This window comes from Bison bison, unplaced genomic scaffold (genome assembly GCF_000754665.1).
Source record: "Bison bison bison isolate TAMUID 2011002044 unplaced genomic scaffold, Bison_UMD1.0 scf7180017864189, whole genome shotgun sequence".
Taxonomy (NCBI): domain Eukaryota; kingdom Metazoa; phylum Chordata; class Mammalia; order Artiodactyla; family Bovidae; genus Bison; species Bison bison.
The window spans coordinates 1,248,366-1,264,134 of record NW_011494761.1 but is presented as its reverse complement, the minus strand read 5'-3'; the positions used below and the strand labels follow the sequence as shown (position 1 = coordinate 1,264,134).

Below are 15,769 nucleotides of genomic sequence, written 5' to 3'. Positions count from 1 at the left end.
ATCAACTCTTTGGTGCTCAGCTTTCTTTATAGTCCAACTCTCACATCCATACATGATTACTGGAAAAACTATGGCTTTGACTAGACAGACCTTTGTTGGCCAAGTGATGTCTCTGCTTTTTAATATGCTGTCTAGGTTGGTCATATCTTTCCTTCCAAGGAGTAAGAGTCTTTGTATTTCATCGCTGCAGTCACCATCTACAGACCAGACCACCTGATCTGCCTCTTGAGAAACCTGTATGCAGGTCAGGAAGCAACAGTTAGAACTGGTCATGGAACAACAGACTGGTTCCAAATAGGAAAAGGAGTACATCAAGGCTGTATATTGTCAACCTACTTATTTATTTCTATATGTATCTTTTATTAAAAAGGCGAGTAATCATGTCATACATACAGTTTTAAAACTGTTTTCATCACTTTATCTTCTGAAAATGGTTTCTCAATTTTTAAAATTGTATTTCTAAGTTTTTACTGACTAAAAACTATTCATTATGATTTGATTTTTCTCCCTTTGTTTCTTGATGAGTCTGGCTAATGGTTTATCAATTTTATTTATCCTTTCAAAGAACCAGCTTTTGGCTTTGTTGATTTTTGCTATGGTCTCTTTTGTTTCTTTTGCATTTATTTCTGCTCTAATTTTTAAGATTTCTTTCCTTCTACTAACCCTGGGGTTCTTCATTTCTTCCTTTTCTAGTTGCTTTAGGTGTAGAGTTAGGTTATTTATTTGACTTTTTTCTTGTTTCTTGAGGTGTGCCTGTATTGCTATGAACTTTCCCCTTAGGACTGCTTTTACTGTGTCCCACAGGTTTTGGGTTGTTGTGTTTTCATTTTCATTCGTTTCTATGCAAATTTTGTTTTCTTTTTTGATTTCTTCTGTGATTTGTTGGTTATTCAGCAGGGTGTTGTTCATCCTCCATATGTTGGAATTTTTAATAGTTTTTCTCCTGTAATTGAGATCTAATCTTACTGCATTGTGGTCAGAAAAGATGCTTGGAATGATTTCTATTTTTTTGAATTTACCAAGGGTAGCTTTATGGCCCAGGATGTGATCTATCCTGGAGAAGGTTCCATGTGCGCTTGAGAAAAAGGTGAAGTTCATTGTTTTGGGATGAAATGGCCTATAGATATCAATTAGGTCTAACTGATCTATTGTATGGTTTAAAGTTTGTGTTTCCTTGTTAATTTTCTGTTTAGTTGATCTATCCATAGGTGTGAGTGGGGTATTAAAGTCTCCCACTATTATTGTGTTATTGTTAATTTCTCCTTTCATACTTGTTAGCATTTGTCTTACATACTGCGGTGCTCCCGTGTTGGGTGCATATATATTTATAATTGTTATATCTTCTTCTTGGATTGATCCTTTGATCATTATGTAGTGACCTTCTTTGTCTCTTTTCACAGCCTTTGTTTTAAAGTCTATTTTATCTGATATGAGTATTGCTACTCCTGCTTTTTCACGCCAGTCAGAATGGCTGCGATCCAAAAGTCTACAAGCAATAAATGCTGGAGAGGGTGTGGAGAAAAGGGAACCCTCTTACACTGTTGGTGGGAATGCAAACTAGTATAGCCACTATGGAGAACAGTGTGGAGATTCCTTAAAAAACTGGAAATAGAACTGCCTTATGATCCAGCAATCCCACTGCTGGGCATACACACTGAGGAAACCAGAAGGGAAAGAGACACGTGTACCCCAATGTTCATCGCAGCACTGTTTATAATAGCCAGGACATGGAAACAACCTAGATGTCCATCAGCAGATGAATGGATAAGAAAGCAGTGGTACATATACACAATGGAGTATTACTCAGCCATTAAAAAGAATATATTTGAATCAGTTCTAATGAGGTGGATGAAACTGGAGCCTATTATACAGAGTGAAGTAAGCCAGAAGGACAAACACCAATACAGTATACTAACGCATATATATGGAATTTAGAAAGATGGTAACGATAACCCTGTATGGGAGACAGCAAAAGAGACACTGATGTATAGAACAGGCTTATGGACTCTGTGGGAGAGGGAGAGGGTGGGAAGATTTGGGAGAATGGCATTGAAACATGTGAAATGTCATGTATGAAACGAGATGCCAGTCCAGGTTCAATGCACGATGCTGGATGCTTGGGGCTGGTGCACTGGGACGACCCAGAGGGATGGTATGGGGAGGGAGGAGGGAGGAGGGTTCAGGATGGGGAACACATGTATAATTTTTTTTTAATTAAAATTGAAAAAAAAAAAAAACTATTCATTATGTTAGTTATATTGTTTGACTAGTCCTTCACTTTGGGACATATAGATGTTTTTTCTTTTCTCCTTTCTGTCTTTCTGTTATTTACTGGTGAGAGGAATTTCGTTTCTGGGCGTCCACATTTGTTTTGCTTTCTACGCGTTTATTTTGTTACACCTTAATGTGGCCTTTTTGCAGCCGTGGGGCAGGCTGTTGCTATGGCACGAACACAGTGTGGCCTGGTTTGCTCCATGTGGGGAACCATGTCTAATGCTCGTCTGTCTTTCTGGCATGTAGCACTGCACCTGTGCAGAGGGTGTTCACTCAAGCATTCTTGTTGCATGGAAGAAGTGTAGAGAGCTCTGTGACAAGCATTGAAGTACTGTGTCCTGGGACCCAGGGTATCGGAGTGAACAAGACAAAGATTGGGACTGAAGTGGGTTGCCATTTCCTGCTCCTGGGAGCCCTCCCGACCCTGGGATTGAACCCTGGTCTGTCGCATTGTAGGCAGTCTCCTGCACTGCATGAGCTCTTGACTGATTGAACTGCCAGAGAAAGCCCTTTACTTAGACATGTGTGACAGAAATAGCAGCCTCCTGCAGATCAGAGGCTGAAGGCTTATTCTGTAAAGGAAAGTTTGTGTTTAGAGGTGGCAAGCCTCTACGTGTGAGGATCACTTAAAAGAAACAAAAGTACGCAGTAGAGTAGAAGCCGTCTAAATGACTTAAGTGCAGTTGCTGGAGGAAGGTTCACGCCAGGCTTTTCACAGTACAGCTCATTAAAAGAGTTGACCAGATTTTTCTGTTGATGGTAGTTCTTGTTTAGGATTGTTCACTAGTGTTACTGACTGAAATGGAATGGTCATTTTCAAGTTCATACTTTTTTGTTCTTTTAAGTAACTGGACTCATTTGTACCTCAATTTAAAATGTCATACCTGAACATAATATGGTATTGCACTTAGTGATTTTAGAGACCTGAAGGTCTTTTAGGACTGGGTTTGGGGTAATAGGAAATATAGGCCCCAGTCTTCTTGGTCTGTGTTTTGCACATTTTAAAATATGACTAAACAAAGGTTGCAGCCACGGAGAAGGTTTTCTGCTGTACTCGGGCGTCTAACCCTGCCAGCCGCTCACGCTCCCACTGACCCCACGTGTAAAAGAGAAGAGTGGAGGCTGAGTGGCTACCGTCTTGGTCAGGCACATAGTTTCAAAAAAAATGCTGTCTGTCTCAGTAAAGCTGTCTTAGAGTTTCATATAGCTGTCTTTTTCTTTTTTATTATAGGGTCAGCTTTCAATGTTGCAAGAAAAAATAGACCATTTGGAACGTTTGCTAGCTGAGAATAATGAAATCATCTCAAATATTAGAGACTCAGTCATCAATTTGAGTGAATCTGTGGAGGATGGTACGAAAAACTCAAAAGGCAATTTCAGCCATGATGCTGGCTCTCCTCTTCTGCCATCGAAACGTTTGTCCCTCACAGTTGACCCTGCAGACTGTCTGTTTGCTTCACAAAGTGGAAGTCAGAGTTCAGATGTGCAGGTAATGTATGCGTTCATTAAGAATCACTGGGCTTTGATTTGCTTTTGTCTTTTTAGATTTGATCTGGTACCTGTTTATAGTTGGTAAATTCTTCGGATTACAGTTTCTATTTTTGTAAAACCATTTAATTGGTCACATGATCATTGATGTTCTTTTTAGTGATAAAATTATGTAATTCTATGTTTCTCCTAGTTTTTCTTTCTTTTATACTATGTGACTATGGCCTTTTCTGTGTGCTTCTTAGGTTTTATTTTCTATATCAGTTGAAGACCTTTAGAGGTTTAAATCTTGGCAAAGAGATATTTTCCCCCTTCCTTTAGAGAATACGAGAAAAGCCCTGCTCTTTCTGTGTATCTGTTATACATAAGAAGTTTCACACAGTGTGATGTCAGCTTCTCTTTACTGAATATGCCTCTGTGAGAGGGGAAGGGAAGAGCTCTAGAACTGTCCAGGATGAAGGTTTTTGTCCACCTGTGGTTAAGGAGCACGCCAAGTGTGGCGAGTCTGAGTTGAGATATGCACTGATATCCACACAAAGTGTTGAAAATTTATTGTGTAAAGAAGAATGTAAAATATCTTGCTTATTTTATTTTGATTATATATTGGGATGGTAATATTTTGAATATATTGGGTTAAAATATATCATCAAAATTAATTTCACCTATTTTTTGGTTTAGTCAGAGCTGTATTTTAAAAATTAGTTGTGCAGTTGTTTAAAAGGAAGTTGAAATATATTTCCCTAAACATGATCAGTTTTACCATTTTCATTTAGTAGGAGATATTCTCATTCTCTTTATGATCTATAAGGCTATTCATTTTTCTGATTGATTTCCTTTCTTATAAAGGGTTTATTTATGAATTTTTAGCTTGATCCTGTTTTTATTTCTAGTATTTTTAGTTTGTTGCCCGGTAATATTTAAGGTAATATTTATTACTACTTTCAGGTAGTAACTATTGGGTTTTAATTTTGAGGTATTATATTTTGGATTTCAAATAACTTGTATCTTTCATTTATTTATTTGTTTATTTTTTCCTATCTAGGTAGTATGATTTTATTTTCTTTACACTTTGGCATTTATTTACAGAGACCTTCCTCTGCCCTGGATTCTTTTTTTTTTCCCTAATGAAATAAAGATGAATATTTTTAATGATAATTCACAAAGAAGATAGATGATGTAAATTATTAGACACCTTAACAATAAAGAAACAAAGATATATAAAGGAGAAACCAGAAGAAATATGAGGGAAAAGAAAAATATAGAATCATAATGAGATGTATTAACATTTCTCTGAGAATATCAAGTGCAGAAAAAATAATAGGAGCATCTTGAATGATGTCATTAATAATTTAAATATAATTGATTTATATTTAATTCAGTTCAGTTGCTTAGTCGTGTCCAACTCTTTGCAACCTCATGGACTGCAGCACGCCAGGCCTCCATGTCCATCATCAACTCCCAGAGTTTACTCAAACTCATGTCCATTGAGTTGGTGATGCCATCCAGCCATCTCATCCTCTGTCGTCCCCTTCTCCTCCTATCTTCAATCTTTCCCAGAATGAGGGTTTTTCAAATGAGTCAGTTCTTTGCATCAGGTGGCCAAAGCATTGGAGTTTCAGCTTCAACATCAGTCCTTCCGATGAATACCCAGGACTGATCTCCTTTAGGATGGACTGGTTGGATCTCCTTGTAGTCCAAGGGACTCTCAAGAGTCTTCTCCAACACCACAGTTCAAAAGCATCAATTCTTTGGCACTCAGCTTTCTTTGTAGTCCAACTCTCCCATCCATACATGACCACTGGAAAAACCATAGCCTTGACTAGATGGACCTTTGTTGGCAAAGTCATGTCTCTCCTTTTTCATATGCTGTCTAGCTTGGTCATAACTTTCCTTCCAAGGAGTAAGCGTCTTTTAATTTCATGGCTGCAATCACCATCTGCAGCGATTTAATTAATTTATATTAATCATGTCCTACACAAATACATTTAATATTTTGTACTTCATACATTGTTTTTAGATGTGCATAGGATATTTAGAAAAGCTGGCAAAAAGGTAGACATAACTAAATTTCAGAAAGAATTGTTTTTGTGTGTGTGTGTGATTCAGTTATACACATATGTTATTTGTGAAATTATTTTCCATTATAGGTTATTAGAAGATACTGACTATAGTTCCCTGTGTTATACAGAAAACCTTTGTTGCTTATTGCATATCTATTTTTTAAAATTAGAAATCTAGAATTCTATTCATACTAAGTCAAACAAGTGGAATCAAAAGGTCATAAACTTTTTAGTTAGGCAAAGATTCATAAGTTTTCTAAAATATATGCATATTATTTATATATATGTATACAAAAGCTTTTTTAATATGCTTGATAAAGGCTTGAGAAAGAACAAAAAAAAAAACCAAAATTGATGGAGAAATTGGAAAACATAAACTAAATGAAATGGAAACACTGAATATGAAATAGAAAAAGTGAAACAAGCTAGATAAAAGTAAAAGATTCTCATACAGTCTGGTTGCTTTTAAACATGACTGCTCATTAGAAACATATCTGGACCTCTGTCAAAAAAGCAATACCTGGGCATTTGTATTTTTTAAAAAATACCAAAATAATTCTGCTATGCATCTAGATTTCAAAAAGTGATTACAGGTTTTTCTATTAAATGGTAGTTTTGGTGATATAGAATTCTATCTATGATTTTCTGTTGACCAATCATGATACAATGATATTAAGTGAGTAATAGTTACATCATCACAATAGTAAAAGATGTTTATTAGTTTTCACCATCAATAGCCAGACAAAAAATAAAATCTATACAAAAAATTGTATAGATTACAATTGTAAGGTATAATGGGAACTTGATTAATCTAACAATATAAAATAATTACATGCAGTTTAGGGGGTCAAGCAGAGTGATGTGGTAAGTGAAAATACATACATACACATGTTTTCATCTGCTAAGCCAGGCTATGTCTTGGCTGGTGCATTTACTCCATTTGCGTTTAAGGTAATTATTGATATGTAGACCAGAATTCGATCCCTGGGTTGGACAATCCCCTGGAGGAGAGCATGGCAACCTACTCCAGTATTCTTGCCTGGAGAATCTCCTGGACAGAGGAGCTGGTGAGACACAGTCCATAGGGTCAGAGTTGGACACAACGGAAGCAGGTTAGCATGCCTGCTCACACGATCCTGTTACCTTTTTCTTAATTGTTTTGGGTTTATTTTCTGTAGGTAGGGCTTTTCCTTCTCTTGTTTTCTGCCTAGAGAAGTTCCTTTAGCATTTGTTGTAAAGTTGATTTGAGGATGCTGAATTCTCTTAACTTTGCTTGTCTAGAACGCTTTTGATTTCTCCATTAAATCTGAGGGAGAGTCTTGCTGGGTAGAGTATTCTTGGTTGTGGGTTCTTCCCTTCCATCACTGTAAATATGGCATGCCGTTCCCTTCTGGCTTGTAGAGTTTCTGCTGAGAAATCAGCTGGTATCCTGATGAGAGTTCCCTTGTGTGTTATTTGTCCTTTTCCCCTTGTTGCTTTTAATATTTTATTTCTGTCTTTAATTTTTGTCACTTTGATTACTGTGTATCTTGTTGAGTTCTTCCTTGGGTTTATCCTGCCTGGGACTCTCTGTGCTTCCTGGACTTGGTTGATTCCCATATTAGGGAAGTTTTCAACTATTATCTCTTCAAATATTTTCTCAGGCCCTTTCTTTCTCTCTCCTCCTTCTGGGATCCCTATAATGTGAACTTTGGTGCATTAAATGTTGTCCAGAGGTCTCTTAGGCTGTCTTCATTTCCTTTCATTCTTTTTTCTGTATTCTGTTCTGCAGCAGTGATTTCCACCATTCTGTCCTCCAGGTCATTTACCTGTGCTTCTGCCCCAGTTATTTTTCTCTGTTTGTTCTTTAGTTCTTGTGGGTCTCTCAGTTCAGTTCAGTCGCTCAGTCGTGTCCTACTCTTTGTGACCCCAGGGATTGCAGCACGCCAGGCCTCCCTGTCCATCACCAACTCCTGGACTCCACCCAAAACGTGTCCACTGTAGGTCTTTGGTATACACTATTTGCATCTTCTCAATCTTTGCCTCCATTCTTTTTCCGAGATCCTGAATTATATTCACTATCATTATTCTGAATTCTTTTTCTGGAAGGTTGCCTATTTCCACTTCATTTAGTTATTTTTCTGGGGTTTTTGTCTTGTCCCTTCATCTGGGACATAACTTTCAGCTTTTTCATGGTGATTTTGTTTTAGTCGCTGTGGGATTGTGGTTCTTCTTGCTTCTTCTGTCTGCCCTCTGATGGAGGAGGCTAAGAGCCTTGTGTAAGCTTCCTGATGGGAGGGACTGGTGGTGGAAAAATCTGGGTCTTGCTCTGGTAGGCAGTGCCTTTCTCAGTAAAGCTTTAATCCAATTATCTGCTGGATTTGCACTCCCGCCCTGGTAGTCTTTTGGCCTGAGGCCAGCCAGCCCTTGGGTCTACTGGCTCTGTGATTGGGTTATTGGGGACCTTCCCAGACAGCTGCTAGCAGTCCCCGGCCCCTGTGGCGAGCTCTGCTGACCCACGCCTGCGCAGGAGGCCCTCCAGCACTAGCGGGCGGCTCTGCTCCTGTGGAGGCGCTGCTCCTTCCCTCTGAGTCTGGTGCCTGCAAGGTTTTGTTTTTGTCCTCCAAGACTGAAATCTTTGTTTCCCCCAATCCTGTGGAAGTCTTGTAATCAAATCCTGCTGGCCTTCAAGGTCAGATACCCTGGGGATTCCCGTCCCTTTGTTGGGTCGCCAGTCTGGGAAGCATGACGTGGGGTTCTGAACCTTCACAAGAGTGGGAAAACTTCTTCACTGTTGTTGCTTTCCAGTATGTGGGTCACCTACCCCGATAACTTCCCTGGTGGCTCAAATGGTAAAGCGTCTGCCTGCAATGTGGGAGACCCAGATTCGATCCCTGGGTTGGGAAGATCCCCTGGAGAAGGAAATGGCAACCTACTCCAGTTATTCTTGCCTGGAGAATCCCATGGACAGAGGAGCCTGGTGAGACACAGTCCATAGGGTCACAGAGACTTGGATACAACTGAGCGACTTCACTTTTCACCCCGATAGGTACGGGATTTGATTTTATCGTGCTTGTGCCCCTGCTACATCTTGCTCGTCTTCTTTATCTTTGGACACGGAGTATCTTCTTTGTTAGGCTCCAGTGTCCTCCTGTCGGTGGTTGTTCAGCAGCTAGTTGTGATTTTGGTGCTTCGGCAGGAGATTAGCGCATCTTCTGCTCCACCGTCTTGAACTGGAGGTTACCGATTTCAGTATTAGAGAAATTTAAATTATGTATTTAGCTTGCAATATATTGGTTTGCCAAAATGTTTGTTTGGATGTTTTGTAATAGCTTAGAAAACACTCGAACAAACATTTTGGCCAATGCAGTTTTTTCCTCCAGTAGCACTGTTCTTAGAGGGTAGTGGTGTTGAGAACTAAGGAAAGAAAGGACTTCTGCCTTTCTTAAACTTTGAGTGTGTCACTCACATTTATTCTGTTCTACAAATTGACAGAGAGCTATTTTAACGTTGTACCTTGGATGGGAAACTGGATCTTGGTGCAGACCCTAAGGAGTGAATATTTTAAAGTTGGACAAGAGGAGTTGGCTCTGGCCTTGCTTCAGTGTGGAAGCTTTCACTGACTCTTGGGGACAGAGAGCATGATATGCTCTCGAGGCCGTGGCCCGCTTGTTAAGCCGGAAGCTGGGGACAGTGGGATTGGCTCTGTGCTCCAGCCTCATCGGCTAGTGTGTGGCCAGGTTCAGATAGGATCAAGATCCTGGGCTTTGAAGGGGTATCTGTTTCTCTGAGGCTTGGCTGTGTTTAGGTTTTAATTAAGTACCTTTAAAGGGAAACAATAAAATCTTTTTAGGGGTGGTCCTAAATCTGGGCCGGCTAGAAAGGAGTTGCAGAGCAGTCATGGAGCTCAGGCAGAGCAAGGCCGCAGGGTCCTGGGAGCTGCAGGGCCTGAGAAGGACCCGCAGGGCCAGTGGCAGCTGTTCTGTCTCCTCTTCCCGCTGCTTCACAGACAGCCCTTCTTATCTTTGGGACATTTTATTTATATTGTAAGTTTCCAAGTAAAAGGTATGTTATTTTCTTAAAATATTTTGTGTTCACTTTCGTATAATTTGCTTGTTATCTTAAAAAACTGTTTTGTAACCAATTTATGTATTAATTAGGATGTAATTTCTCAAGTAGTTTAAATTTTACCAAAGGAGGGTTGTGTTCTTTGTCATACTTAGTATCACAGAGAGTATGAAAAATAAGTCTTTAGGTTTGTTTGACTTTGTTTTCTTGTAATATTTTTTTCTCTTTTTTCCCCAAATGGATTATTATTTAGAAGAAATACTACTTTGGAACTTAGCAAACTTAGCAAACATTAATATTTTTTTCTCTTTTTTCCCCAAATGGATTATTATTTAGAAGAAATACTACTTTGGAACTTAGCAAACATTTGAACACTTAAAAGCTAAATCTCAATTAAAAAAAAATTATTTTAAACCTAGCTAACCCTGTTATAGTTTTATTTTTAGGATAAAAAAGGTAAACATACATAAGCTAAATTAAAGAATATCTATAGATCCATTTCCATTCAGATATAGAATTTAAAATATAGGAGATTGGTTATAAAATAAAGACAAATTATAAAATAATTTTCAGTACTTTGTTTGAAAATGCTAAAAATATTTGATCATAATGAAATTTTTTGTTAGCTCTTCAGTTCCCATCCTTTTCTATTAAATTGTATTGGAAGTAAAGTAGGGGAAGAGGAATTGAATGAAGTTATTTTATATTAGGAACAAAAGATGAACGGGGTTATTTATCAGGTTTATTATGGAGCACAATTTTAACCTTTATTTTAACTCTCTGAATGATGGTTAAGTGTGTTCTGCCTTAACCTCTTTAGTTAAGGTCTACAGAAATAGTTTCATTTTTTAAAAATATATATACAGAGTACAGCAACAAGTAGTTTTGAGCAAATATTCCCAACATGAAGTTTAAATTAATAATGGTTATACATGATTAACTGGAGAAGGGAACAGCAACCCACTCCAGTAATCTTGCCTGGAGAATTCCATGGACAGAGGAGCCTGCCAAACTACAGTCCATGGGGTCATAAAGAGCTGGACACGACTTACTAACACACATGCATACATGATTAAACTTAACTTCTTTTGTCTTTCTATTGTAGATGTTGGATGTTTACAGTCTAATTCCTTTTGACAATCCCGATGGTGGAGTTTGGAAGCAAGGATTCGACATCACTTATAAGCCTGATGAGTGGGACACTGAGCCCCTTCAAGTCTTCGTGGTGCCTCACTCCCATAATGACCCAGGTAAAACCTGCACTTCAAAAATCTGGAAGTTATTAAGTCCTTGTAGGCCCAAAGTATTTTAATGAGAATCAGGTAAACCTACTTTTCAAATTTTGGGGATGTTATTCTCTGACTTTTAACATATTTTGTATGTTACAGTGTTCTCATTTTATCAATTTATGGGCCATTCAAGGATAATACTTGTGCAGTATCAAATAGGAATAAACACAAGAAGGTCTCAGCTTTGGGAGATGAAAAGTTACATGCATATAAGGTAGTGATAGTTCATTTTAGTTACTTCTTAAATATTGTGTGAGAGAATTATTTCATGTCCATAAACTCTGCATTAGAAAATTCAGAATGCTCATGGTAAGGTTTGTATCTTTAAAATATAGAAACAGCATAAAGTGGTTAAGAGCCTTGGTTTCAAGCATGCATGAGTGTGAGTCCCAACCCCAACAGTGTTAGACAACTTTAGGCCAGAGTAAGTTTTTTCCCAGGTAGAGACAGGATAAAGTGTTCACTTCATAGAGTGAAAGGTTCAAGGCATGTTGCACTGTGCAAGAATAGCTGCTGTCATTGCCATTAATGCTGATATTTGTTCATGTGACACCTTGTGGTATTTACTGGGGCCAGAGATTTTTCCACCCCAGGTAAAGGAAAGTTGCTAAAATGATAATGGGAAATGTAACTCAATGTTTATCTTTATTAGTGTGAGGACACAGGTAATGAGTAAATGACCCATGAATTAAGTTGCAGGATTTTTTGGAATGTACTTCCAAAGACTTTTGAAGGACTGACTTACCTATGCTTCTGTTTTTTATTTTTCTCAATTTCATTGTTACTATCAGAGGCACCATATTCATTTACTACTTTGCATGTTTTTGCTCTCAACATTTGATTTTGTCATATTCTTTTCCACTAGTTTATTTTTATGTGTTTCTTTCTCAGACAGTAGAGCTTGTTGCTTTACGTCTGGACGCATGCTTTGGTGAAGCCCTGCCTGTGTGTGTTTGCCCACGCATGCTGCTTTTAGCTGTGAAAGATAGTCTCCAAGACAGAGCTTGGGTGCTGAAGCGTTCGAATCTCTAGTGTACTTCAGTATTTAGTATGAGAAGAAGGACTATATATATATGAAATCAATATTCTGAAAATTTGTGATGAGCAGTTACTACACATCAGCTTCTGATTTGGTTTCCTTGTCTTTGGTCTTAATGTCTTCATCTAGCTCTATTTGTCTCATTGATGTTTCCTCTTATGTGTTTTAAGTCGTCACCTCAGCAGGTAAAGAATCTGCCTGCAATGCAGGAGACAAAGGTTCTATCCCTCAGTTGGGAAGATCCCCTGGAGAAGGAAATGGCAACCCACTCCAGTATTCTTGCCTGAAAAATCCCGTGGACAGAGGAGCCTGGCGGGCTACAGCACCAAGGGTCACAAAAAGTCAGACACGACTGAGCGGCTGAGCATGCAAGAAAACCTTCACCGTGTAGGGCTGCCGAGCGAGACTCGGGGCCAGCCTGAGGGAGGCGGGCCTCCAGCTGTCCTGGGGCTTGTTTATGTGTCTAGGACATGGAGGTCGTGTAGGTGGGGCAGCATTGTGAGTGAGATTGAGTTATAAAGTAAATGTAGAAGGTGATGCAAATCATACCTAATCGAAATTTATTTTGCTGTTTATTTACCCACGTGAGCACCAGATTAAATAGTACATTTGCATTTAGGAGATACATATGAAAGACATACTATCTTCATTTATATTTGGATTCACTCACTCAAGTGAGGTGCTCACACTTCACGTACAGGATCTGAGACCGTAGGATGGCAGATTTTTTTTTTTCCCCCTATAAATCTTATTTACTCTGAAATATCCCTTCATTGAGTGAGATAGTGGCCAAGCTGGTTTTATTATTTATATTGTTCTCTCCTCTTCTTTTCCTTGCCAATCTTAGTTTAATTCTTATCACTTAATTGGGTTTGTGATGTGATTCCATTATGTTTCCATAATTCCAAATCCGTAATAGGAGTTCCAAGGAATTCCTTATAGGTTTATAAATACACTTAACCAGTGTGTTTCACAAGACCTCCTCATGTGAACACAACTCTCCTTCCTTTTTTATCTTTTAGAGACCTTTATTATCCTTTCCTCTTTTCTGCCATCCTCAATTTCCACTGATCTCATTTCTTGTTATTCTGTAACATGGGCTCTTAACTGAAATAATAAAATTTGTAGTTTACCAGGCAGTGTGCCAGATGTTTTATAAACAGCTAATGCTGACAATAACTTTGGAAGGTTAGTGCCACTATTCATGATGAAGGTGATACCAACTTGCCAAGGTTACACAGGCAGTAAGTGGCACCAGAGTACTTCCCTGTTGGTTTACCTGGATCGGCAGAGCGGCAGAGAACATGGGTCTCTTGTTACACGCTGTCCTCATTGCCTAGCCCAACAGTTGGCATATAGTCTTCGCTAAATATGTGTAAAGCCTTCACTAACTTGCCTCCATGCCCCTTCACAACTTTTTCACACTGTGTACACACACACACACACTTCATGCTTGCATATCAGCACAGATACAAACTTTTTATTGGTCTTCTTACTGGAGTGTAAGCTCAATGAGGGCTTGAACTTTGTCTTATTAACCACTGGGTTGTTAATACTCAAACAGTAACCAGCACATAGTACAGACTGAATCAGTTAAATAAGCTAATGAACAAAGGAATATGGAACAGCTGACTTACTCTTTGGCCTACACTCTTAACTGCCCTCTTTCTTGTTGTCTACTTATTTCCATTCCTTTAAAAAATAGCTTCTTTAAAGTGCACTGGATAATTTTGAATACCAATAACAAATAATGTTAAGCTCTTAAAGGGCAGGGACTGTCTCTGCCTTTTAAACTTTGTTTGCATTAAGCTTCCTGTTGCAGTTAGTGTGTTGTTCTGTGAGAAGGCATTCTGAATAATTGTCCCTGACTAATAAATGAATCTGTCTGTTGGTATCCTAGCAACCACAGTTGAATCTTTTTGTCTTAGTGAAAGAGGTTAATAACCTTTACCCTCAGGCCCTTCTCCACTTGAGTCAAAAGTAATGGTCAGAAACAGACCTTTTAAAACTAAAGCAATTTTTTGCTATCAAGCAAAATGCTAGAGAAAAGAACCTCCTGACTTAATTTTCATTGCTCCTTAACAAAAATAGAATTTAGATAACTAAATTATTCTGTAAAAAATGGAATCATTCAGATCATGAAAAACCAGTCTTCAGTAGAGGAAAAGAGATGAGTATGTACACATACATTCCAAGTTAAAATTCACTCTGTGATAGGAAGTATTTGTATAATACTCCTAAATGAACGTGCAGTTTACTTTTAAGTGAAATTTATAGAGAGCTTTTCCTTTTCTGCAGCAACAATTTAAAACAAACTTTAGCCCAGTAGTTGATTTCATCAGTGGAGTTTTGTCTGTTGGGGCTAGAAATATTTGAAATAAATTTTTAGGAAATTCCTATATTAAGTCACCATACTTAAAAAATTATGTTCCTGCATTTTTGTGTGTGGAGATATTTTTCTTTTTGGGTTGAATTGAAAAGGTACATTTCAAATTATATTTATATATTAATAAAATTTCTAACTATGTCTTTTTCTAGTACATAAGGACATGTAACCATTATCATGTAATATTTTATATGGTTTACATGAGTTAAAACAAACTTGGAAAGAAATTAAGTAAATGCTGATAATTGTGTACTGTTATGCTTTTGAAAAGTTTTGAATCATAGACCATGAAATTAAATGTTAGTTGATTGATACATGTTCATGTTGTATTTAATAAGCTGATTAAAACACCATTACAGCACCTTTATATCTACAATCTTAATTCTTTGCTTCCTGCTAGTTAACTGTGGAAATAGTTAATTTTCCTTCCAAGGAAAAAAGTGTGTAGAGAGAAGATAAGGTATACTAAATGAAAAATTGGACAGCATATTGTTAGTCAAGCAATTTGTAAAATGAACATTAGAAAATAATCCCCCCATGTGGTGTGACTCCAAAACAGAAGGAAGATCTGGGCCCAAGAGTCACATTGGAAAATAATTCTTTCATGAGTTTTCAGTTCTTTTGCAGAATTTTTGACTCAAGAGTGTTTAGGATTTTCAGCCTTTTTTTTTGAAAATTAAGAGAACAATTTTTGCATTTTGTATTATATAATTTGAAATGAGTTTGCTTATGTATCCTTATTCTTAAAAAGTCAGTGGAAAAGAGAAATGTGAGGACGTCACAGGGGGAATGTTATTTCCCAGCTCTTCTGTTCAAATACTGTTAAGCACAGTCCGGAGAGAACATTTCTGGTTCTGCATGGGTGAGTGAACGTCCGTGCAGGCGAAAGGCCGTGGGGACAGAGCTCAGGCTGCCGGAGGAGACCGCCAGGTGGAAGGAGGCAGTCGGGAGAAGGCGAGCTTTGTCTGTGGCAACAGTGGGGACTGCATATGTTTTTCTGGTTAGTTTCTGTGGGGTAAAGTGAGTTCTTTGGTTTTGGCTACTGTACAGGAAATTTGAGTTTCTGGAGCTAAGACACTGTGACCTTCATTGCCTGTGTGGCCTCAGGGAGTGTTGGGTGTGCGTTATTTAGTGTAACCTGTCCTGCAATCCTGAAAAGTGGTAAATTCAAATCCCATTTACCAGG

At 38.2% G+C, this 15,769-nt stretch overlaps 1 protein-coding gene across 1 annotated transcript in view; it reads left to right on the top strand.

Moving 5' to 3' along the window:
- The window catches only part of MAN2A1 (mannosidase, alpha, class 2A, member 1), a 186,751-nt gene that overhangs the window by 10,407 nt on the left and 160,575 nt on the right, over positions 1–15,769 (top strand). Inside the window, exons 3-4 of the mRNA XM_010843792.1 lie at positions 3,506–3,763; positions 10,975–11,119. Of these exons, the coding sequence (XP_010842094.1) occupies positions 3,506–3,763; positions 10,975–11,119 (403 nt within the window). The remainder of the gene's footprint in view (positions 1–3,505; positions 3,764–10,974; positions 11,120–15,769) is intronic.